Source organism: Anopheles ziemanni, chromosome 3 (assembly GCF_943734765.1).
Source record: "Anopheles ziemanni chromosome 3, idAnoZiCoDA_A2_x.2, whole genome shotgun sequence".
NCBI classification, from domain to species: domain Eukaryota; kingdom Metazoa; phylum Arthropoda; class Insecta; order Diptera; family Culicidae; genus Anopheles; species Anopheles ziemanni.
Genome location: NC_080706.1, coordinates 94976046 through 95000765, shown reverse-complemented (window position 1 = coordinate 95000765; position 24720 = coordinate 94976046). Strand labels below are relative to the sequence as shown.

The 24720-nt window shown below is 46.7% G+C and overlaps 6 protein-coding genes across 6 annotated transcripts; all 6 read left to right on the top strand.

The window, feature by feature from the left end:
• Nucleotides 1–6037: 6037 nt before the first annotated feature.
• On the top strand, nt 6038–7988 carry LOC131287293 (L-threonine 3-dehydrogenase, mitochondrial). The gene is made up of 3 exons (XM_058316327.1): nt 6038–6176; nt 6979–7503; nt 7582–7988. Exons 1-3 carry the CDS (start codon nt 6038–6040, stop codon nt 7986–7988), a joined length of 1071 nt encoding a protein of 356 aa, XP_058172310.1.
• A 1943-nt stretch (nt 7989–9931) lies between these two features.
• LOC131285910 (caspase-7-like) lies at nt 9932–10717 on the top strand. Its single transcript, XM_058314764.1, has one exon. The coding sequence runs from the start codon at nt 9932–9934 to the stop codon at nt 10715–10717; it is 786 nt and encodes a 261-aa protein (XP_058170747.1).
• A 633-nt stretch (nt 10718–11350) lies between these two features.
• On the top strand, nt 11351–12323 carry LOC131285909 (caspase-like). The gene is made up of 2 exons (XM_058314763.1): nt 11351–11403; nt 11477–12323. The coding sequence occupies exons 1-2, from the start codon at nt 11351–11353 to the stop codon at nt 12321–12323; spliced, it is 900 nt and encodes a 299-aa protein (XP_058170746.1).
• A 1014-nt stretch (nt 12324–13337) lies between these two features.
• Nucleotides 13338–17771, top strand: LOC131285908 (prominin-1). The gene is made up of 7 exons (XM_058314761.1): nt 13338–13346; nt 14092–14242; nt 14330–14400; nt 14483–14718; nt 14852–16873; nt 17001–17060; nt 17588–17771. The coding sequence occupies exons 1-7, from the start codon at nt 13338–13340 to the stop codon at nt 17769–17771; spliced, it is 2733 nt and encodes a 910-aa protein (XP_058170744.1).
• An 880-nt stretch (nt 17772–18651) lies between these two features.
• On the top strand, nt 18652–19803 carry LOC131285907 (uncharacterized). The gene is made up of 2 exons (XM_058314760.1): nt 18652–19182; nt 19261–19803. The coding sequence occupies exons 1-2, from the start codon at nt 18652–18654 to the stop codon at nt 19801–19803; spliced, it is 1074 nt and encodes a 357-aa protein (XP_058170743.1).
• Nucleotides 19804–21904: 2101 nt separating this feature from the next.
• LOC131285906 (uncharacterized) lies at nt 21905–23448 on the top strand. Its single transcript, XM_058314759.1, has 3 exons — nt 21905–21980; nt 22055–22162; nt 22478–23448. The coding sequence occupies exons 1-3, from the start codon at nt 21905–21907 to the stop codon at nt 23446–23448; spliced, it is 1155 nt and encodes a 384-aa protein (XP_058170742.1).
• Nucleotides 23449–24720: the final 1272 nt, after the last annotated feature.

Sequence of the window (24720 nt, the reverse complement as noted above, 5' to 3'; positions counted from 1 at the left end):
TTGTCGACCACACTTTCTTTTTCGAAAAACATACACGTAATATTCAATAGATTGGTTGATCTATTCTGCTTGCAAGTAGGCGATGATTGAAACACAATTGGACACTTTGGTCGTTCTTTTCGTAAAACCTAACCTCACATTCAATTCACATGCACGAATAAAAGTACACAAATTCGTGACCATCCGTCGCAACGATAGCTACACAATATGTAACAAGATTTTCTACCGGAAAATCCTCTCTAAACACTTTACACAAAACAAAACGTGACGCCCGGAGGAAAATTCACGAGATCCGTTCGCCAGGAGCTTTCGATGGTGACTGCGCTCAAATGCGTCGCCGTCTCGGGTTGAGTAGTATTGTGTAAAAAAGTCCAGTTTCTGGTGGGGGGAGACGAGTTTTCCACCCCGTCCGCCATCCTACTCACTCTCAACTGTGGATCCATTCCAGTAGCGCGCGCCGCCCGGAAAACTCCACCACCACAGCAGCAGCACCGGCTCAAGTCGAACGCGAATTACTTTTCCACGGTTGAAGGAGAAGTCTTATGCTCGTCTATTGCCGGTGCTGTTGCCGTGGACTCGCTGGATCTCTGCCGTAGACAAATGAATGGGGCTGCTTTGGATTGGATGGATGGATGGATGGATGGTTAGGTTCGGTATCTTTAAATCGAATGTTTTGGAGGAACAATGCAACGATTGCGAATTGGCGGCCACCAGATATTTGTTCCTACTTGCTTCTGCTAACCGTTTGGTATTTTTGTAATTTTTCAGTTGATATCGAATTTTAAAAAGCGGTATCAATCTGAAATAAATGATAAAGTAATCTCAGTCAGGTCAACAACTAAAAATTTAAATAAAAAATAAATAAATCAATTTTAAAAGTATTAACCCATTGTGGTAGAAAGTTTTCGAAAAAGAATCACAGGAAAATTAGATACTTTCTACGTGAGTGGAATTTACAAAATGCGCTAGCAATCGTTTAATTTCTTGCGAAATTTTAAAAACCAATTTAACTGGTAATGTTTTCTAATGATGCCCGCCCTTTTGTTGTCCCTCTAATGATTCTTCTTCAACTCAATTTGCCTTTCCTGTCGGCACAAAAAAAAACAAGACCTCTCTATCTTGGCACTTGGGAAATATGAATGTCCATTGACACACCTGAGGAGACAGCAAGTGTGCATTATTTGTGCTAATTTTATTGTTGTTGCCCACTTCGCGCCTTCACATAGCTGCTGCATTGAGGCGCGGTGTCGAACATTATTACCCCTAGGCAAAACAGTTGCCCAAGCCGCCACAAAACACACAGGAAACACTAGGAGGACACCTGCGTTGCATTGTCGCTGCCGGGTGACAAACTTCCTTGAGATGTCTTTCTTTCGACGGAGTGTGTGTGTCTATTCCGTTTGTCCTTAGGCATGCAAGTTAGATTCAAATTTCGTCTTCCTCCACACTCCTCCGTCGGTCATTGACAGGCGAACGGCGACAATTATGAAGCCGAAGGCGATGCCCAACAATTGACGATTATTTTAAGCCAGGAATATGACGTGCTTTGTGGCTTGTGCCATCTTTCCGCACAAACGTACGAAAAACAAACCTCTTCGGTCGTTAACGAGCCATCTCCCTCCCTCCCACCGCTTTTAAAGGCGTTAATAGTCCACCGTTTAGGATTAGTCGGGAGGGGAGGGGAGTGAGTATGGTGAAGGTCCGGTTACAGATCGGTGCGTCACCTTGACGTCGCTCGCCAAAAAGGAAGGGTTTTGCTCTTTCTAAACAATGAATCCGAAATTGAGGAAATTGTAATTTGCCTCTTTCTTCACCGCGACACACACACACATGTGGAGGGAAAGAAAAACACCAGCACGGGCCAGCGGCACTGAACCTTTACCCTTAACGCATGAATTTCCACGACGCTTTCCTAATCGCCACCGGCGGGGCGTTGTCCCAACGCCGCGTTTCTTAGTGTGCATCTGAGCGTTCCATTTGACCTTCCTGGCCAAAGGGCGATCGGAGTCGGAGTGCAAACAACCTCGCCGTCGTCGAGTCGCACAAAGCCATGATAAACATGCCCCCGGGTTTGGCCCGGGTTTTCCAAGATGTGCCCAATTTGAATGAAACACCCACACCGGAAACGATCGAAGGTTTTCCCCCGCCCGATGACCCTGATCAGGTCGATCCAATCGAGGCAAATCTCTGCTAATCACATTATGATGATGTTAACCTCACCAACTTGAATGGTGATTATGTTCGTAACAAAAGGTCAATTGTGTCTGTGTGCATGCATTTCCCTGTGGCGCCCTAGAAATGGAGGTTAAAATGCATTATGCAGTGCAATCGTTCCATTGTTGCATACTCGATCATCTCGAATTCATCCATCGATCGATGTTATGGCTAGAGTTTAATGTAGATGCAGTGTCTAGATAACTAAATTTGAAGCAATATCTGTAGAGTCTGGTTTTAAAATGCATCCAAAATTTATAGAAATGTGGAATAAACTAGTGTTATGCTTAATGAATCTTTTCACGAGATTCATTCATATGAATCTTTCACCTAAGATTCATTCTGATGGATTAATGATTCTTTGCGGATTCGAATCTTCAAAGCTTAATGAATCTTTAGAAACCGTAATGATTCTTCATGAATCTTTCATGGAATCTGTCATCATCAGGATTCATGAATCCCTCGACGAAAGATTCATGAATCCCTTATAAGGCAGAGATTCATTCAAATCAATGAATCTGAATCAGATTTACTCAACTCTAGAATAATCCAATTTTTGTCTTATCCAAAATTAATCCTTTTCATCTCAATGCAAAAACTTTGGTTGTACAAAGTCAAGTTTGCAATTAATACTCGAATAATTGACTTTGATATTAAATTACATGGAAAAAAAACCCTGGAAATATTCTGAAACGACCTTTACGAAGAAAAACCCTTATTTATCATTTGGATTAAATGCATCACCCCGTCCAATCAGTTGATCCGTTCGTTTGCATTAAAGTAGGAAACACAACAGATTCTTCTTCCGCGTGGTATTAAATGTTAAATGGTACCAAAGGCCACCAAAGTCCACTTCCTAGAACTCTAAGAAAAACGATCTTCGAGGAAGCTCCACACCGAATGAGAATTAAAATTTAAACAACTCGTTAACTTGTCGCCCCAAAATTCTCACGCGATGCAATCAACCATCGGCCGTGATTGGGGCGCGCGATCATCAAAATCCGAAGATGCCTCGGAGATGAACGGGTACCAAACGATACTGTTTTCATTTTTTTTTTTTTATTCTGTGCAGCACCGTGTTCGGTATTGTTCACCTCCCCCCGAAAACGTGGGAAATTGGTGGTAGGTCGTGGGAACCGACCGACATCTAAATATGATGACACACGCTGGGTCGCATTGCGGCCTGGTGGAGGTTGCTGCCGGTCGAAGTTTGTGGTCAATGTCAGTCGTCGAACCTGTCGTATGACGTTCTTCGAACCGATGGAAGCGCACGCACGCACACACAGATGCTGGTCATTTTAGGAAAAAACAGAAACGAAACAATTATGTAAAACTGAAGCAAATAGTTGGTCCACAATAAGTCCACTCCCACCGTGACGCCCCGGTACACTGACGTCAATCATCGAACGATACGCAGCATAAACGACGATGCCTTAAAAATAACTCCCCGTGCGACACCTGATTGACAGCGGCGAAGCAGGGCGAAGGATGCACGAGATTTTCCAAACCCCCAATGCGTAATGCGCACTGGCGAGCGATAAACCATAAATATACTCGAAGGAAAACTGAACCGATGATTTGTTGACCGGAAGAAATGGAAAATAGAATAGGAAAATAAATAACGTTTAACCTTCAGGGTTTTGCTGGTAATGGGAACGAACATTACTAAAACATACACCCTAGTACAAGTGGACGGTTTGTGGAAAACATACTGATTACGGTGGCCTTTATGGCGGGACAAACCCTTGATTTTGATGTTTGTTGGCTTTTTCCCTTCGCCTTCCCGTTATCAGCGATGTTCATCGTGTTGTAATTAGTGCCATTTTGGGTTGTATTTAGCCCCGATTAATGCGACTCCGGCACCATTGCATCATCGTTTAGCTACCTACCGTTAGCTGTATCTCTCGCCCAAGAAGATCGACCCAACTGATCTTTAGTTACAGCTTTTGGTGACGCCACGCAAGGGAAGAGAAGGAAAAAAAATGTGGTGGAACAATTTTCCGCCAAGTGAACCACACACCTTGGCTTCAGGAAGGAGACGTTTTTTTCTTTCTGTTATGTCATCTGTTTCGAAGCGCAAAGAAGCGCCCGCGAGCGGTTGCGTAGGTAAATCATATGCATTTGCATTTCGACGCGTCGCGCAAGCCCTTGGCGATCCGGTTGCAAGCTCCAATGCGTTTCGTTTCGCTGACATTGAAGTCATCAATGATTTGTGGTGAGGCGGTTTGACAACACGTGCACGGCTTGCACTCTAAATGCACTGCATTTCGCACAAAGGGACACGCGCGCTGGTGTGTCCAACGTATTTTGAAGGTGTCGGAAGTACTTCAAAAATGTGAAATAGACGTGCAAAGGAAGAATTAAATAACGAACAGGTCGTGTTTGCCTACGCATTATTTGCCAACCTATTTAATAAATCTTTATTTTTAGTTTTGGTAATTGAGCGATTTGTCCTTTTTAGTTTATAACTTAATATTTGATTTGTTATTTAAACTGGTAGAACATGCATTTGAAAATGTTTCCCAACATAACGAAATTATATTTAACGAAGAAAAAATTAATCCAACGAAGAATTCAAAATTATACAATTCAGTTGTGAATTAAATTAATCCTTTAGATTTTTTCCGAAACAATTTTGACCAATTGACACCGCGTTCTGGCCGGCTTTGCTAAAACCTTCTCCAGTGTCATTAACGACGCCGTTTGGCAACTAAACATTCCACTAAAGCACTATAGAATACAACAAAAATGCTAATGCAAGCGCGATCGTTGAGTTGTCTCTTTCAGTCCCTCATTTTTGTTTTTTTCGTTGGGTTGCAACGAACCTGTTCTTAACTCACCCTCCCCACCCCCTCGAGCAAGTGGCGAGGAAGTGAGGGAATTTGTGCGTTGTTGCATCGAACCCCCGGGGTTGGGGGCTTGTTGCCATTGCCGGACACAAGGCCGACCGGTTGGTTAAGCAGGAAAAAGGGAGGAAGCGGTTCCTGGAGAGGAACTCTAACGCTGATCAAATCATATCACCGCCGTTCAACCCCTCGCTTGCGGACGAGCTTTCTCGTTCTCTCGCACGTGCGGAGGATGAATTAGCTGCGGCGACAGTAATATGAGTAAGGGAGGCCATCACACCCGCCAAACCTCAGACTTGGCGGGCCTGACAAAGTTGCGAACGGCGGTTGCGCCGCAAGGTTTGGTGGCGAAGGGGATGGCAAGGACTCCGATCGTCCGAGAGAGGACGGGGGGTATCCAAGTGCGGCATGACAACAACAACGGCGACACCACCCGGTTCGACCAAACACGAGAACACGCTGCCCGCGAAAGGAGACAGTCCCGAAGGGGACGTTAGTCAAAATCCGCGACTCGACCCAAACGGACTCGCGCTCTTCGACCGATCTCACGGTGCGACGAATCTCGACGTCGTTTCGTCCTTCCTCCATTGCGCACCCGTCGGACTGTGCGTGTGTGTGCGTGTTTGTGTCTTCTCTTCATCGCTCTCTACACCATCATTAGCTCCTCTTCTTCTTCACTTCCTTCGCGTGTTCGCTTTATCATTCCTCTTATCAAGCACGCCGAAGTGATCGTACCATCCTCACCTGATCGTGCTTGAGTTCTTTCGCGATTTCTTCTTCCCTTTTCTCTTGGGTCAGTTTGGAGCGAATCGCGGTTTTGTCTCTTGCGAAATTCTCATATCTTCTTCCGCGGGACGAGTGAAACGAGTCCTGCCAGAGAGAAGCTCCTAAACAGTAGCCTCTTGCGAATCTGCACCGGTACGGCTTCGGGAACTCCATCCAGCGGTCGCTAGTCGTTTTTCCTTCACCGCCCAAGGATGCTGCTACGTCGGGCAGGGCTCGCGCTTGGCGGTTCCTTACGCCAGCAGCTACAGCGCCACCCAATTCAGGAAGGTTCCCAGCTGCGATGGCTTTCAAACGGAAACCGGAAGACGCATCCCAAGATCCTCATCACAGGTAAGTCCAGATCTCCAACACATATGGAACATGACCCAGAGTCAACGAGAAAGTGTGCCCCACAATGGGTTCTCGTTACCCGCAGCATAAAGTGGAGTGGAATGTGAGAGCGAGGAAACCCGGCCGGGTTGAGCTAAATTGAGTGCTCAATTGAACGTAAATTGTGGTGCAAGGTTAGCAGCGTGTGCGTATCGTGCGGGCGGATGGTTGGCGTTGCTAGGCGAGACTGTGGTATCTAAGCAACCGAAGCTGGTTTAGGAGTTGTTTGACGGACCTTCTTCTCTTTGGCGGCAAACGTAGTAGGCGCGTCAAGTTCGTGGAACGATGAGATGGAGGAAACACGTTTTATCAATATGCGACGAGGAACACAGTGACGTTAGTGGTGCGACCGGTGTGTCCCTTCAGTTAAATCGCTTATTGTATTCGAATGATTGTGGAGTTGTCGATTAAGAATCTGCGTTGATCTGATAATTTACAGTCAAACATCTAAGATATTTTTATTGTTTTGCGCACGTTACCAAGAATTGGTTTATCACCGGAGTTTCGCAAAATTCACGAGAACCCGCCTGATATTAAGGAATTGATAAGAAACATTAATTCTATCAGTTGTTTCATGCGTATAGCTTCATTAGAAATTATAAAAAATTCACTCCTACCCCTATTCATTGGGCAGACAATGATAAGATAAGCTACTGAGAATTTTGCAAAAGAAATTTAGCTACAGCTGGACAAATAAGAGAGTGTATTAAATTGATCGTTCATGTTTGACTGTAATGCAAAAGTACTAAATATTATCCCACAGGTGGACTTGGCCAGTTGGGAGTCGAGTGTGCCAAACTGCTTCGCAGTCAGTACGGCGACGAAAGTGTCATCCTGTCCGATATCATCAAACCGAGCGACGCGATCGTCAACAGTGGCCCGTACATCTTTGCCGACATTCTGGACTTCAAGGGTCTGCAGAAGATTGTCGTCAACCACCGGGTGGACTGGATCATTCACTTTTCGGCCCTCCTCAGCGCGATCGGCGAGCAGAATGTGCCGCTGGCCGTGCGCGTCAACATCGAGGGAATGCATAACGTGCTCGAGCTGGCGAAGCAGTACAAACTGCGCATCTTCGTACCGAGTACGATCGGTGCCTTTGGTCCGGATAGTCCCAGAAGTCCGACACCCAACGTTACGATTCAGCGTCCCCGGACGATCTACGGTGTGTCGAAGGTGCACGCCGAGCTGATGGGCGAGTACTATCACCACAAGTTTGGGCTGGACTTCCGCTGCCTGCGGTTTCCGGGTGTGATCTCGAGCGATCCTCCTGGCGGTGGCACGACCGGTAAGATTAGGCAAACGCCTTCTATTTGATGTCCTCAGAAGTAAACTCATAATCTCTTTCTCTGTGTTTCACGTAAAGATTACGCCGTTGCGATATTCTTCGAGGGCCTGAAGACGGGCAAATACCAATGCTACCTGAAGCCGGACACGCGCCTTCCGATGATGTACATCGAGGATTGTCTGCGCTCACTGCTGGAGTTCATGACTGCCCCAGAGGAGCAGCTAAAGCGCCGGGTGTACAATGTCACCGCCATGTCGTTCACGCCCGAGGAGCTGGTCGACAAGCTGGCCAAATATATCCCGGAGCTGCACGTGAGCTATCGCCCCGACAGCCGGCAGCTCATTGCCGACTCGTGGCCGCAGATTTTCGACGACTCCGAGGCTCGCCAGGACTGGGGCTGGCAGCACAAGTATGATCTGGACAGACTTGTCGACTTGATGGTGCGAGATGTGACCGAGAATTACATCAAGAAGGCACCACAATAATATGTTTCTCAGATCTATGGGATCAATAAAAAGTATATACTTCAAGTAAGCATTTAATCATTTAAGTGACAAGGATAAAAGATCTAGTGCAATGTTTGCTAAAGTTTATATGAAAGAAATCAACAAGGAAAAAGTAGTTATGATTATAAAGCCGTTCGAAAAAAAGAATAGTTTTGCTTGGAAATGTATCTACAGGTTGTGTGGTTGTGAAATTTCAAATCGATTCTACACTGGATCACATGTCGTGATTGATTGAGATTGTATAAATAATTAGTTCCGATGACATGCAAATTTCATTGAATTTGATAATAAACCAACAGCTTCCTGCAAATTTTGTTTATTTTTAATTAATCCTTATCACAGGATTGATAACATTGTCGTTGTACCAAATGATATAAAATTGAGCCAACTTCAAGTATTACACAGTCGTGCACCGAAAATACAACCGACCACAGTTGAAAAAGCCTCCTAAAAATGGGAACCCCCGGAGAAAACGACCTCTGTTACAAAACGTCTCATAGATATCGAGGCAAAGCATTGGTGATAAATTATACAGAAAATAGACTTGGTTCGGAAAAGGATACTAAAGACGTCGTAGAGGTTTTGAAGAAACTGCAGTTTAATGTGCAAGTTGGAATTGATCTAAAGGAACGGGACCTATTGGAATTGCTTGAAAATGTGGCTGATGAAGATCATAGCGATAGTGATTGCTTTGTGATGGTGGTGATGGCTCACGGAAGCAAAGAAAAGATACAAGTCGGAAAATTTGATGTCGCTGTCGACAGATTATGGCAAAATTTCGTCGGAAACAACTGTCCATCACTCAAAGGAAAGCCTAAGCTGTTCTTCATTCAAGCGTGTCGAGGATCTCTTGTAGAGACGGCACCAGTACAAAAGAAGAAAAATGGGGAAGATGCCGCTCCACCTGGGAGCAACGAGGAAAGTTTTATCCTTCCCATGCATGCTGACCTGTTGATGATGTACGCGACCTACTACGAATATGTTGCGATCCGGGATGAAGAACAAGGCGCTTGGTTCATTCAATCACTGTGTAAAGTGCTGAACAGGGACATACGACAAACGGAGCTTCTTTCGCTGCTGACGGATGTTTCATATCAAGTCGTATTCGAATATTCACGCAATTCCGGTCAAATGGGCGAATGCACGCTACAAATACCTATGATAACATCAATGTTAACTAAAAAGTTTTATTTTGTTGAAAAGGATGTCCCAGCTGTAAAGGAAAGTAATGAATAGTGCTTAAAAGATAAATAAACGGAGGTGAACAAACACGCACGCCTCCAATTTAGATTGGTTTGGCTAATTTCATGCTTCAACTCCATATGTTTATGTTTATGATATTGTCATAGGGACAAAGACTTTATATATCGGCTTATATCGGCTCCTCCATTGTCACTCCTCACATACCGAGCCAAAACTCCTCCTGAGCATCTTCCTCTCGAACACAGCTAAGAGGGTTTCGTCAGCTTTATAATTATGAAGTTATTCGAAAAAACGAATGGTTTTACTTAGAAATTTATCTACGGGTTGTGTGGCTGTGGAAATTCAAATAGATTTTAAACTGACGAGATTCTCCTGACATCGTCGTACCGACCAAGCCAGGACGCAATATCAGTCGATATCCAGCATATTAGACGTTACTATCGGCATATTATCGGCGAACGAGACACAATCTTGCCCGGGCGTCACAGCAATGATGCAGCATAGGTTGAGCTTAGTTAGTTCCGATAAAAAGTGAATCTGAATTCAACTTGATAATAAACCAAAAGCTTTCTGGAAATTTTGTTTGTTTTTAATTAATCCTTATCACGGGATTGATTAGATTGGCGTTGTACAAAATGATATAAAATTGAGCCAACTTCAAGCATAACACAGTCGTATCCCGAAAATACATGCGACTATAGTTGAAACCTTTCCTTGAAATGGAATCCCCTGGAGAAAACGACCTGTGTTACAAAACGTCTCATAGATCGCGAGGCAAAGCATTGGTAATAAATTATACAGTGAATAGAGATGGTTCGGAAAAGGATACTCAAGACGTCGAAAAGGTTTTGAAGAGCCTGCAGTTTGATGTGCGAGTGGAACATGATCTAAAGGAAATGGAGCTATTGCTTTTGCTAAAAGAAGTGGCTAACGAAGATCATACCGATAGTGACTGCTTTGTGATGGTGGTGATGGCGCACGGAGGAAAAGAAAAGATAATGGTTGAAGGATTCGATTTCGCTGTCGACAGATTATGGCAAAATTTCGTCGGAAACCGCTGTCCAGGACTCATAGGGAAGCCTAAGCTGTTCTTCATTCAATCGTGTCGAGGATCTCTACAAGAGAAGGACCAGGACGGAGTAATTCAGAAGGATGCCGCTCCAGTTGCTTGCAACGAGGAAAATTTTGTCCTTCCCATGCATGCTGATCTGTTGGTGATGTACGCGTCGTACTACGAATATGTTGCGTACCGGAATAAAGATGACGGCTCTTGGTTCATCCAAGCGCTGTGCAACGTGCTGAGCAGGGACATACGACAAACGGAGCTTCTTTCGCTGCTGACGGATGTTTCATATCAAGTCGTATTCAAGTATTCAATGCGTTCCGGTCCTGAGGGCAAACGCATGCTACAAATACCTATGATAACATCAATGTTAACTAAAAAGTTTTATTTTGTTGAAAAGGATGTCCCAGCTGTAAAGGAAAGTATTTGTCTCTGTGTTTGATATTGTCATAGGGACAGTGACTTTGATTAAAATAAATCTTTTGCATTGTATTTGGATAAATATCGAGAGTGAAAGAAATAGTTTTCTAAAGCACCCTGTGCTGTGGTGAAATGTTTCATGAAATGTTTTGAATGGTTATGTTTCATTGGAAATAATTCCATTTGAAAATGCATATCGAGCAACTGAATTTCTGAACGTTCGGAATCATTTATTGAAAATTGTTTGATGCCCATGAGATACAGTTTTATTCAAAACTGATGTTATTCTATCAATTTAATCGTACCATTCTTTCTATGGCTTTGTTTTTATCTTTTTAACAGAAACAAATGTTCCAATGGATTCCCAACGACAAAGCCATTGGTTCTCAGAACGAACCAATGCCTGATAAGTGTATTTTATCGCGCACCAAATGACATTGCCGATACAATCAATGACTCTCGCCGTCGTTTTGCGGACAGCTAATACAAAGACCGCGAATGCTTACGTGCTAGATAACGTTTATCGCGCGATGTTGAGTCAGCTGGCTTGTTATCAACGCTACTACCTGGCCCGATGGTATAAGGCAGGACAGTTCAGTCGCATACAGGAAGCCAGAAAGTGAAATTACGTGCGCTACCGGAACTATCGAGTGCAATGGGGTCGAACCACAAAACGCCGGACGAAGTGGATACTAGGATGATGGGCCAGTGAGTAACCAAACACACCCACTGTCAGCGGGGGCCAGACATTGGTAGTCAATCACACTCTGTCCAATCGCAGGTCAACGCTGATAACTAATGTGCGAAGTTCAGTGGCAGGCCCGGCGCAACCGGTTGGCGAAGCAGATGATACAACATACAACATGCGGCACCGACGACGCGGAATCGCCGTCGTTATCAATCAAGTGCAGTTCAGAGGGATGAAGCAGCGCGAAGGCAGCAACCGAGATAGGGATAAAATTTGTGCTGCCTTGGAGAAGCTACACTTTCAGGTGGAGGTGTTCGAAGATCTGTCTCGGGAGAAGTTGTTCTCCTCGCTGCAGCTCATCGCCGACGTGGATCACAAGCAGCATGACTGCCTGGTGGTGGTGGTGATGACCCACGGCTCGGAGGATGTGCTGCACGCGAGTGATAGCACCTACAAGGTCGACCGGCTGTGGGAGCTGTTCCTGGGCAATGCCTGCCCCTCACTGCTCGGGAAGCCGAAGCTGTTCTTCATCCAAGCGTGCCGAGGGGAAAAGTTCGACGAGGGTGTCTTGCTGCAGGTGGACTCGATCGTCACGGATACCGTGGACGCACGGGGGACTAAGGAAGGTCCACCGTCGCTACTATACGTCATACCTACCATGGCCGACCTGCTGGTGATGTACTCCACCTACAAGGGCCACTACTCGTGGCGAAATCCATCCAACGGTTCCTGGTTCATTCAGTCCCTCAGCTCGGAGCTGGCCGAGAATGGCGACCGGATGGAGTTGCTGCAGTTGCTGACCACCGTTTCGCGCCGGGTCGCCTACGATTACCGGTCGTACGTGCCGGACAACGCCAGGATGGACGCGATGAAGCAGATGCCGTGCATCGTGTCGATGCTTACCAAAGCCCTCTACTTCACGCCGCACCAACCGTCGTAAGCTCTGTGATACCTTTTGTGCGTCGATGTTGGAGTAGCATTTCCAAACGTGTGAATAAAGTGTACGATACAACAACAGCTACCAGGTTGTCCGAGTGTATTTGTCCGTGCCGTGGGGTGGTTCCAATTTCACCAAATGTTCTAACTCTGCAGCACGTGCGACGCATCGTTCGAGTAGAGTGTACTTTGAGGTAATCCGGTTGCTAGTACCAGCCCCTCGAGACTGTCGTTTTCATTCGGCCCAGCACTTCGTCGATCTGCGTGGGCGCACTCGAATTGCAACCTGGTATTGCTTTGAACGAGCAAAGCCCTTTTCGGTGGATCCAGTGTTCCACCGTCTTTCGAAACGAGAAGCCGTCGCGGTTCGGTTGAAGTTGAGTGGTTTCATACAAGTTCCATCGCGTTGTGCTTTAGGGATACATTCTCAATGGAAAATACTACCGCAAGCCAATTCAACGGAGGCAGAATCGAGGGAGAACGCGATTGATTTCGGTAGTGTACTATAACCCGCTGTAGCTGTTTCCATCAAGTTTATCTCTGTTCATAAACGCTGAACGTAGGTTTCAACCTCTAACCCGGGATCAAACGAGGGAGTTATTGGACCTTCAAGAATATCGCGTTGACTCGCTTAAAAAAGAACCACATTTTTTTATGATTTCAATAAACACCTCTGTGGGCATAATCTAATTAGCGCCCCTGCCAGTCGACGTGTCCGGTGCGTGTGCAAGCGAGCCATTTATGCTGCAGTTCGGTCTTTAAAAGAGGGTCTTGCAACATTTATTGAACCGAAGCGAATCGATCTTGAAGCGCGTTGGCTAATCGTTAACTGAAAATTGACCGCCCAAGATCCAAACCATACTCCTAGACATTGCTCCATCCCCAGAAGCATGTGCTCATATGAAGCGTCCGTGGCGATAAGTGTAGACAACCGAACGCGTGGTTGCCCTGCGTTTCCTCAAAGATCAATATTCAGAATGACATCCATATACTATCGATTGAGTTTGCCGTTGGTAAAATGATATCGGTAAAGTATTGCTTCAAGAAGGCAGCCAGCCACTCGGCGGAAAGTGATATATAGGAAAGGATCCGCGTGCAAATGCAAGTTAACAAATCTGACCCAAGTGAAGTCGTACGAAGTTCTTGCTGACCAAAAAGTGCACTCGGCGAAATGTGATACCGAAACGGACGTGGACTGTTTTGAGGCTTAGTAAATTCTTATAAAGTTGTGATAAGTTATGGGTTGAACTCTTACTTTGTAAACGACGCACCAGATGGAGGGGAGTATTTTGAGGAGTAGGCTTTGTTTTCTTCTTTTGATCTAAGCATTCTGAATTTTGCAAGTATAGACAAGATTATCCAACAACCTGTCGATAAGCCTTGCCTGTTACTGACATATGCTTATCGCACACGAGGTAGAGTTTGTTACGACACATCTCTGTGGTATCTTGACCGATACAGTTACCATAGGACACGGTGGTTTCTGCGAACTTGATAACAAAGATAAACGCCTGATGATGTCACAAAAACAGTAACCACAATATTTCTGCGAATGTGTCTTATCATTTGGTTTGATTTTATCCCAAAACAGAAATGTAAACCGTACATCGAATGTCGTCAATTGAATAGATCTTCCAAGAAAGGGTTTGGAAGAGATTTTGCACTGCGCACTGCCTTCGTTGATAAGCGATGGTGAGTACGTCTCAAAGGTAGACAAAGTTTCAATTGCGTTATCTCCGGTACACTAACTAATACCCGGTTGATTTGCTCAGGAGCAAACGACAATTGTGCCACAGGACTATCCGGAGCCTGTGGCGACCGAGAACTACATCATTCCCACGCTAGGACTTCACCACGGATCGTTCGTGTTCTCCTATCTCTCCACGTTCCTGTCCTACATTACACCCTACGATCTGCCTGTAGGTAAGTCGCTTCTGCCACACGCTGCCTCTCGTGACAACCCTGTTTGCTGCCGTGTGCGGGGTCCGGGTCGTCAAGTCTTGATAAAAGTCTACTGCATTCTAGAGCTGCTGCGCGATGCGTTCCACACGAAGGTGTCCTTCCTTCAGCTCATCCTTGAGGTGAGTATGCCAACAGGAGATGGAGATCTTTTTATAAAGCACGGTAACGTACATCAGCAATGATAAAACTCTTCGCTCGCAGGCACTGAAGGTGGAATCGGGCTACATCTGCTTGATAGCGATCTTCTTTCTGATCTCGCTCATTCCACTCTGTTACACGATCGCGTGGGGCTGCGCGAAAGAGCCGGACGATGATCTCAATCCGGGTCCGACGGTGGACGCCATCATTCAGGCGGAAGAACTTTCCCTCGAGGAATCGCTGCACTGTCGGAGAAGTTTTCTCTGGTTCATGTTGCAGGTCATCATTCTTCTGCTAATGTAAGTAGATTGCAAAAATTTTCAGGTATTAAGGTATAGAAGCTTTCGATAAGATTAGGAGACGGGGTGTGTGAACTGCGGTTTAACTTAACGTTATCATTTTCGTTGAAATCGTCTAATCGTACCTTTCCAGTGCCGGTGTGATAGCAATGTTTGTCACCAACGAACAGATAGCGTCGGCCATCGATCAGACGCCAGATATAGTGCGTTCGTCGATGCTGGACGCGGCCACCTTCCTGCACGACGCCGAAGCTCAGATCCGGTTCGTGATAACCGAGGGTCTGGCGACGGCAACCGAGCGCATCCGTCAGGACCTGGACGGTGTGGACAAGCTGCTGGGCGAACCGATTCAGCACCACCTGGCGCTGTTTACCGGTATCGACATCATATTCGAGTCGATCATCGATATCAGTACGAGCAGCAGTAACTTGTCGCGTCGCATCCATCTGCTGCAGGATGCTCTGGCGAGGGCGGCCAAAATCTCGTACGAGGCCGAGTACCGGTTGGACGAGCTGCAGATACAGTTGTCGGTGCTACAACGACAGTGCACCTTTCGCGATCGGCCTCTTTGTGATACCTTGCGTATCAGAAACTTTGAGGACACGGGGTTGATCGAGCGGTTAAGGAAGTTGCAGGGCGACAAAACGCTCGCCAAATTGATGGCGATGGGTGAGGCGGGAAAGAACAGCAGTATGCACGCCCTGACACATGAGCTCACGGCGGCGAGGTCCATCTTTCGAGGGTATGCGGCAGATGTACGGAATGCCACTGAGGACGCTGCCGACCGTATCCAGGAGCACCTAGAGGAGCTCGTCAACGAGACGCACGCGAGTGTGGCCATCCTCACGGAGACAGTGGGAGCGCTGGTGGCCAGAGTAAACCGGACGGCAAACTTCTCCGACAGCTTCTTCGATCGGTACCGCGAAATCGGGGCGATTTTGTGGTTGTCTGGACTGGCCGCAACCATTATGACGTTGCTCGTTACGCTGATCCTCCTGAGTGCGCTCAGCTGTGGTTGTTGTCACGCGGACAGTAAAGCCGGAATCACGCTGATTCTCGGTGCGGTGTGCATCTGTATTGCCAGCTTGGCGTTGTCTGGGTTCGCCATGCTCGAGATGTTATTGGGAGCCCACGGGCAGGTGTTCATCTGCCATCCGTTGTACAACGAACCAAGCTATACCGTGCTTCAGAAGTTGATCGACAAACCGGGTTTGATATACCCGAAGGAACCTCAGCATGGGATCATCGGAGAGCTGCTACGTCAGGCCAGTCCTAACGGCACTCAGTGGCCCCGTCCTGTGCAAGTATCGCTCTCGAGTGCTCTCAACGAGTGTGAGCAGGGTCGTGGATCATTCGCCACCTTCCAGCTGGATGGACTGGTCAACCTGTCCTCCACCTCTTCAGCGGATCATCGCCAATGGTCAGGATTAACCGGAGCGATCGAAGGTATCGGAGCGGGTGAGGAACCGTTCGTAGGTTTCACCGTGCGCATCCAAACCATCCTCGAGGATATGCTAACCGATTCCGACCTCAATCTCACCGGGACGCGCATGGAGCTGACGCAACTCTCACCCGACAAAGACGTGCTCACGTTCATCGACCAGCTGCAGCGCGTTTCAGCCCAAATCCAGGATGTAGCCACCTCGAGTCGCATGACCACGCTCGGTTCTCGAGCCAAACGGCTGCAGCTGTCCCTGCTCGTGCCGCTCGAACAACTCCGCGGTGACATCGTGTACCACTTGACGGCGCTGGAGCTTCAACTCTCCCCCTGGGCGACGCAGGTCAACAAGAGTCTCTCGCATCTCCGCAGTGCCCAGGCATTCCTCGACGGTGAAGCGGCCGAAATCTGCTTCAACCGAAGCGATCTCTACCGAGCGCGGCTCCGGGCGCACCTGGACGCCTACCGGAACTATACGACCGTCGTGCTGCATGACCGTTGTGCCAGCTGTCGACCGCTGTTCGACATCTTCGATGCACTGCGCATGCTCTTCTGTCACCACATCATGGATCCGATGAACGGACTCTGGTTTTCCAGCTTCCTGTGCCTCTTCCTGTGGGCCGCAGCGACACCCCTTTCGTTGATACTATCCTCCACCTATCGCCGGTTGGAGATACTCTCCAGCAAGCTTCAGCATTCCAACAGCAATCGGTACAAGTGAGTCGAAGGGTTGTCAAAAGTTTTGAGTAGCCCTTTGGGATAGAATTATCATATAATTTTTGATCGTTGATGCAATGTTACTCATGCTCTGACCTAATATCTTCTACTATTGTCGTCCCAACAGCTCTAGGACTTCCGTTCAACGTGAAGATCAACGGGAGTCGAGCCACTGGTCAACGCAACGGTAAGTGACCCCGACCAGATCCTCCACTGTTCGTTCTCCAAAATCCGTAGCCGTAGAAACTAATGATCATCATTTTTCCACCCTTCCACTCTCATGCCATCGCCATCCTCAACCATCACCGAATTGGCCAACAAAATTGGAACGAAATTCACAAAACCAGCGCCACCGTCAATGTCATGCCGGATATAGATAGGTCCAATTGGTAACCCGATGGAATTATCGCGAAATTCTCGGAAGTCTAACATTAAAACAAATGTACACCGATTGCCTGCTTAGATCTAGTCTTGTGACACGTACATCCACACACACACACATACGTACACACACTGCCATTCCGAAGCAGGACGCCATTGTTGACGGCTCCAGTAAAACCGAAACGCCCCAAAAGCAAAACACTGAACCGGTCACCTCACGGAGCACGCCCAGGCCACACGGACACACGAACGATGTTTTTCTTTCTCTTCCCCTCCGCCGCGGGATGCATTTTCATCCCCGTCAACCCCGAATCTCTCCCCCCCAACGGGCAGATCCGTCTCGGTGCACGTGAACGCGATGGCGGAGTCCAGCACCGACGAGGAGTACATCGGACCCGGCGAGTCGTCGGACGATGTCGCGAACGCCGAGGACGAGGATGGCGCCGTCGTTATTGAGTACATCGAGCTGCAGTACGAGAACGGTGATCCCCTGGACTATCACGAGAGTTTGATATGATCGTGCTGGCGTGAAGAGGTGACGAACGAGTGCGCGAGTTGTGAATATTTGTCGTTGGTTTTTTTTTTGCGAATAAAGATATCGTTAACCGAAATGTAATTTACGCCTTCTCTACGTTCTATTTTCATGCCTTTGTGATTGGTTTAAAGAGTGCTGATAATAGATTTTATAATCACAAGAACATATCAGTTGAAACTCATCGTTCTCATGACATAATCGACAATTGGATCGCTTTAACCATTATTAGCTAGAATGAGTAATGTTATTAAAATAGTAAGAAATTACACGGACAAAATTTCTATTACTCGTGTTGACTTTTTCGATCATTCATTGAAACATTCATCAAAACACGAGACGATAAATCAACACTACAAACATTTGAACGATGTTTGAAGAATGTAATTTAAGACATTGTGAAATCATTATTAAATGACATAGTAGAAAAGTATAAAAACAGTATATTATTGGAAGTGCAACTAAAGCATTCTCGCCGACCAAATAAAATCAGTTGGATGGCTAATGTTTAGCGACAACAGCTTTTAGTCATAAAATGTTCACTAACTGCATCTTATGATTTTAATTAACTGTCAAAATTATCAGGAAAAAAATGTAAATTCTCCGCAATTAAATGAGCATGTTGTGCATTTTCTCTCGTAAACATCCATTGCTTTCGTGGGCAATGCTGATAACATGCTGCGGGTTGTTGCATCCATTTTCTCCCTTTTACATCAATGCTGTCGCATTTCCAGCGCTTATCAGCAGCATGCGGGCACTGGAAAACACTTTCACTTTTACACCCCCATTTGCGGAAGATGAGAAAAAGCCCCAGCGTTCGATGGTGGGTCTTCAGTCACGATTCAGCATTTGATCCACGCGCACAATGCGGTCCATTTGGTTTGTTCTGGTGTTTTTGGGAAGCACGTTGTTCCGATGCGTGGTTTCTACCGGTGAATTAGTTGAGGTGTCCAACGGTCACAAACAGTTCATTTCTGCAGTAGCAACCCCGACTCGAGTTGGGGCAAAGCGTGGTGCCCGATTTCTCGGTCTGTTGGGACTTCTGACCGGCTTAACGTTGGTGGATTCACTCGAAGACGAAAGTGATCGACCCCGACGGTCCGGGTTTGTGAAGATAGACGTTGGACGGCCAGCGTCGTTCGATGGGTTCTACGGTGGGTATGGCTACACCGGTGGACCGCCGTATTGGTCCGGTGGGTCCTCGATAAACATTAAAATTCCCTTCCGACCGGGAGGAGGAGGCGATTTCGAAACGATGGCGCTCTTTCCGTTCCCCGTTCCGTATCCCAGCGGTCCGGGAGGGTTTGGAAGCTTCTCGCCCCATGGAAACGAGCCTCCACTCGAGCCACGACCGTCCATCTTCGCCGATCCGATTCCGAGCGGATCGAGCGGTTCGGTGAGTACGAAAGACTTCAACGAGCCACAAAGCGACGAACCCGATTTTGATCGGAAATGTTTTTTATTCTCCCACCAGGGAACGGTTCTAGCAGATGAGGGTGAACAATCGACGAGGAAAAATAAGGGGAAAAGGGGCTCAGCGCGTACGAAAGTGAGTCCCCCACGTACCATCCGTAGTACGCTTCGGGCGGACGGTGACGAAATGATCGATGACGACGTAGAGGAAACGTCCGCTGCAGCTTTGGATACTACTACCGAGCTACTCGTCATCGAAGACCAACCTGCTACAGACCTCCCGCCCCCTGCCAACACAACCAATGAGACCAATTCGTTGATCGATACCCCTTCGGAGGGTCTTACAGCGCAACCCGTTTCCTTGGCGTCGATCGTTCAGGACGTCAATTATGTCACGCAGCCATCATCTCCCTACCAGAGCTACCCGAACAGTCTGGCCGACGTTTCCGCGATCGAACTGACGACCGACGACCGAGCCGAGTTTCAGCCCAGCCGATCCGATCACTGGCAGGACTTTTACAGCAGCGTGTCGCACGTCCGTGATCATCATCATCATCCTCATCAGCGAGACTTCCTTCCCATCGCGACCGTGCCGGCCTACTGATGGCATTCCTTCTGGTGAAAAGCGGTCCTCAATAAAGCTCCCCGTAGCCGGTCGAACCCGCGATCGTTTCAATCGTTTGCCCTTCCCGAACCATGCCCTTCCCAAAAGCTTGTCTGCCCGGCCATTCGAAAAACCCCGGAGGCCTTCCTAATGGGCGGGTTATATATGGCGCTTACGTAACAGTCGTCACCCCCGGGCCACACAACAATGGAGCGAAAATGTGTCGCATTATGCTCGGTGCCATAATCCACCTGTGTCCACCTCTCGCCACAAACATTATTTATGAAGCACATAGGCTTCATAGGTTCCCCGAGTAGGGGCGCGTCGGTGTGGTGTGGTTTTCGGCGACTAATTGCCAGCCCAGCCGGATCGCAAGACCTTCCCGTGCTGGGAAATGCTGCGCGGACTCGTGTCTGGACGGTTTTCAAGTGGGTAATAAAAAACCTCCAGTGTTTGGGCTCTTTGTTTTGCCCACTCCACTAACGATTATCCCTGCCAGGAGGCGTTACAGTTACGGGCAAGAAGAAGGGGATCGGAAAGAGAGATCGTGCGAGAGGGAAGGAACATACAGGCGACACGGTGTACGCGGTTTGTACCCATCGGGAATGTCACCATGTCACCAGCAGTCGAACGATCATCATGGTCCTGCACTACCTCGAGCAAGGTTCAGGTGCTCCTGGATTCCCTTGGCTTTGGTATGAATGCAGTGAACCTGCTGCAGCGAGCAGGCAATTTATGTGGCTGGACAGATTCGGGTGGGTGGGGCACCACTCGAAAAGGTCCCAAAAATATCACTAGTCATGACTGGGGTTTTTCCCGGCAAGGATTCTTTCATAGGACGGGCTACAAAAATATTGTCCTCAAAATTGAGGTAACAAGGGTGAGTCTGCACTTGTTTTATGAGACATAATGGATATGATACGAAATAAAAGTTACGCAACCTTCCTTCGATTACTTCCACTGACGTAATTTTGCACATAAAGTGATCTTGATTTACTATAATAACCATAAAGTAATGTGGAACACATGATTATTGTGTATTTAAAATTTAAGGAACGCTCTTTTTACGAACTTCTCACAGTAATTTTGCGTTAGCTGGTGAATTAAATCTTTTCTATAGCGTTCGTTATCATTGTCATCATTTCATAAATAAAATCTAGTCAACGCAAATCCTTTACCTTATTTTGTATTAAACTCTCCCAAAAAAACATCTAATGATCTCCCCGCGCCAGAACTTTAGACGGCGAAGGGAAATGGCTTTTAGCGCCATTGTTTTGGTGATCAAAAACTAACTTTACGACACGCAGTATTGTTTGGCAAATAATCAAACACAGACCACTCTCCGGTAATCGAATCCCTCCGGTTCGGTGCCGGTATGTAATTGCCACTTTTGGGAAATAGAGAGCGACCGGGAAAGGCTTTCCAACGGTTGTTGGTTTTGTGCTGTCGAAAACCCCCGGACCCGAGACCCGGTTCCGACAGGAAGTGCGCACGACGCAGCAAACCCGTACCTTGGCGCCCGCACCATTTCCGGGCAAATGTCAGTGGTATAGCCCTTTTATTCCGGAGCCACTGCTATCTCCGGCGCGGGATACGAGTCACGAGCGACGAAATTCGGTGTCTGGCACACGAGAATCTAGCGACAGTTTCCGAAACTCGAACGGTGAAAACAAATAGGAAAGGACGAAAGGACTCGACTCAACACGGCAGACAAATCAGGTGCACGGAAAGCAGGGGCAGGGAGCAGCCAGCCGAGACAGAGAGGGCATGGTCGTTGCCAGGGCGGAAACGAGACGTCTCACCAGCAGCGCACTGGCTCCTCAATTAGTTGGTCTTGTGTTGTTTGCTACCGGCGACGCGGCGCAGGGCAACTTTCGAATACCAGACGAGCCCTTCCCGGTGGGACGATGGGGTAAGAATGTGTGGGCGATCGGAAAGGATATTTAAGAACGCGTGCAGCGATCCTTTCGCTATCAGTTGCATTCGAAACCACGTCCTGTGACGAACGTAAAAAAGTAAAAAGGCAAGGTTGAAGAGAATACTATAAGAAGTCCGTGAATAAAAAGTGTTAAGCGAGTTAAATCAAACCGAATCCATCAAGATGTTGAATCTCAGTGACGCATTGTTGTTTGTGTGCTTGATTGCAATGATAAACAGTATTTCCGGTTACGCAATAGGTACGTGTCTCTTACGTTAATTTGAAAATGTGTTTCAATGAACTAACAAAGTATCTTTCTATTACTTCCTGTAGATCAATCTACAACATCGGAATCAAATGAAGCAGCAACAGCGGCCCTCAAAGAACTGACCAACTTCCGAAATAAGTTAGTGGAAAACAACGTGCAAGTTGCAAAAGAAGGTAAACACAATTTCCTTTTATGAAGAATTTACCTAACCTGATGTTTCACAAACATGGAATTCATAAAATTCAGATATTTTAAATGTTTCTTACGACTTGTTGATTTTGATTCTTTTTCAATTCAAATTAAACCAAAAACGATTATATTCCTTGGTTCCTGAACATTATTTTATTTTAAATGTGTTACACAATATATTTGCTTTATTGGATAAGATCCTGCTTTATTACGTTCAGTTACATTTTTACAAAAAAAATTATAAAGATTGTCGTCATCAAGAATCATCAATTAACGAGTTTTGTTATTTTGTTCTGCAGCTAAAACGGTCAACAGTCTCGACGAGCTGGATGTGCTTCAGATGCTGCCGAAAGTTATAAGTCACATGCGGAAAGACACTCTAACAGCGAACGAGCGTGAAGCATTCATGCGCTTCTACGGCAGCATCTGGGAGTTGGTCGTCGAAGAATCACGCCGCCATCGAGGCGTGCCCCGAAACCCGATCCTGGCTGCCCTTCTTGCGTCGCCGGAAATACGCCACGGAAAGCAGGACATTCGAAACGAGCTGGGTAACGATGTCGAGCACAATTCCGTCGCAAAAGTGTACCAGGGCGGGGCGTCCACCAAAGCGATCGTGTTCGACGACAAAGAGTTGCCCGAGCGGGTCCTCCGGATGGCTGCCGTGATCGTGCAAAAGTATTACCAGCGAAAGGCGAAAGCGATTCCGGCGAACAAGAGGCAGAAAGCGATGCAGGCACGTCGTCTGCGGAAGATGAGCGCACACGTGCGACAGCACTCCGATTCCGACGCCATCCGGGTGACAATCGAGGTGCCGCGGTTTAAGCGAGCCAACCCACTCCCCGCATCGCTCATCGACCAGGACGATCTGGACGAGGATATGGAGGCCAAGATTATGGCCGCGATTCAGGCGCAGATCGGAAATCCCAGCCTCGAAGAGGACGACGATGACGACGACGAGGAGGAGGCGGACGAACCGGTTGTACAGGAGAATGACTCGGAGTACTTGGATGACGAGGCTGACTACATGGGCGTCCTGGGTGATGACGATGACGACGATGATGACGATGACGACGACGATGATGAAGATATCCGCGCGGATCTACTGAAGGCTCACGCGCACAACTTTGAAAATCCCTCGTTCAATGAGCTTCTACTCCTGGCCGCTCGACACCGGGCGACGCAGCAGCAGCGAAAGCTGGAAAGGCAACACCTCGCCTACCGGAAATCATCCCCGAACACACCGAGCAGCGAGGAGGACTACGAAGATTAATTCGATCGTCGAGTGAAGTCAGTGATTGGTGTTACGACAGAATATGTGGAGCATATTTAACGAGTCCTTAGCCATAAGTACCTTAATTTAAACCCCGGTCGGAAAGCACACACCAAGCTTTTCCTTATTGTATATTATTGTACAAAGATGACGATTGTTGCGTCCATCTAGATTTCTTTTTACAATATCTAAACTAAGTGCAATTTAATGTTTAAATAAATGATAAGTGTTACCTGAATTCAGTTTATTATTTTCAACATTGAAACCGATTTCGTTTAAAATTTTACATAGCAGGGTTTACTACTCATTGTTGATGCCCCCAGGATGTGTTGACGGTATTGGTTTATTAAGTTGTTCTACTTCTTGTATGTTGAACTTTCTTTTTCTCTTTGTGGAAACAAATAATCACAATAGAGGTTGAGAGAAACGATGAACTTAAATGATATTAAATACAGCTCTTATGTTGTTGTTATTGGTGAAAACATACGATTCGCACGAATAATATTCCATTATGCCTACTTTGAATAATATATAGTATGTTACCATGGTAACGTATTGAGAAAATAAGCTAATGAAAGCTATTAGTAGTCATGGTAACCAATTCTAAATTAGACGAAATAAAGCAAGATAAATATGTTTCCTAAACCGTTAACTTGTTCCCAAGGTTTTCTTTTTACTATTCAAACACATGTTTAATGTTGTTTACTATCAATCTTTATTCATACTTAGTTATGTCTAACATATAAAAATATTTAGTTATTTCTTACACATGCACCCACATTGTTTCATTTTGTACAAATACATTTTTAAATGCTATTTTATTAACGGTGTTGCCATAGGATTTCCATCGCATCTTGTTCCATTTTCTGAACCAATTTTTCTTTAAATTTCTCGTACTGCTGACGGTACTGGTTGGTCTCGTCGATCTCATTCGAAGCTCGCATTCGGGACTCATCACCCTGTCTCTCGTATTCTCGTACAAGTCTTTTCACCCAGTGCAGTTCCTTCTTTTTCTTCGCCAACGCCTCACGATGATGGTTAGCCGTGCCGTATCGAAACACCTTCGGGTAGAGACCCCAACTCTGTAGCCGCTCACGGTAGGATACCGGCGATCTGAGGTGTTGCCAAGCTGGGGCTAAAGGATGATTTTGTTACGAAAGAAGTCGTCGATAAGTTTGCGAATGAAGTTATGGTGAACATAGCTATCTATTTCTCCTCCACCAATCTCACATTTTCGGGAATGTGCAGGACTGCCACCCATCGCTTTTAGCA

Coding starts and splice junctions, on each gene's coding strand:
- LOC131285907 (XM_058314760.1), top strand. CDS start 18,652: ATGCGGTCCATTTGGTTTGTTCTGGTGTTTTTGGGAAGCACGTTGTTC. Junction 19,183..19,260: donor CGAGCGGATCGAGCGGTTCG/GTGAGTACGAAA, acceptor TTCTCCCACCAG/GGAACGGTTCTAGCAGATGA.
- LOC131287293 (XM_058316327.1), top strand. CDS start 6,038: ATGCTGCTACGTCGGGCAGGGCTCGCGCTTGGCGGTTCCTTACGCCAG. Junction 6,177..6,978: donor TCCCAAGATCCTCATCACAG/GTAAGTCCAGAT, acceptor ATTATCCCACAG/GTGGACTTGGCCAGTTGGGA. Junction 7,504..7,581: donor TCCTGGCGGTGGCACGACCG/GTAAGATTAGGC, acceptor TTTCACGTAAAG/ATTACGCCGTTGCGATATTC.
- LOC131285906 (XM_058314759.1), top strand. CDS start 21,905: ATGTTGAATCTCAGTGACGCATTGTTGTTTGTGTGCTTGATTGCAATG. Junction 21,981..22,054: donor TATTTCCGGTTACGCAATAG/GTACGTGTCTCT, acceptor TACTTCCTGTAG/ATCAATCTACAACATCGGAA. Junction 22,163..22,477: donor CGTGCAAGTTGCAAAAGAAG/GTAAACACAATT, acceptor TTTGTTCTGCAG/CTAAAACGGTCAACAGTCTC.
- LOC131285909 (XM_058314763.1), top strand. CDS start 11,351: ATGGGGTCGAACCACAAAACGCCGGACGAAGTGGATACTAGGATGATG. Junction 11,404..11,476: donor GATACTAGGATGATGGGCCA/GTGAGTAACCAA, acceptor GTCCAATCGCAG/GTCAACGCTGATAACTAATG.
- LOC131285908 (XM_058314761.1), top strand. Junction 14,243..14,329: donor ACCCTACGATCTGCCTGTAG/GTAAGTCGCTTC, acceptor TCTTGATAAAAG/TCTACTGCATTCTAGAGCTG. Junction 14,401..14,482: donor TCCTTCAGCTCATCCTTGAG/GTGAGTATGCCA, acceptor CTTCGCTCGCAG/GCACTGAAGGTGGAATCGGG.
- LOC131285910 (XM_058314764.1), top strand. CDS start 9,932: ATGGAATCCCCTGGAGAAAACGACCTGTGTTACAAAACGTCTCATAGA.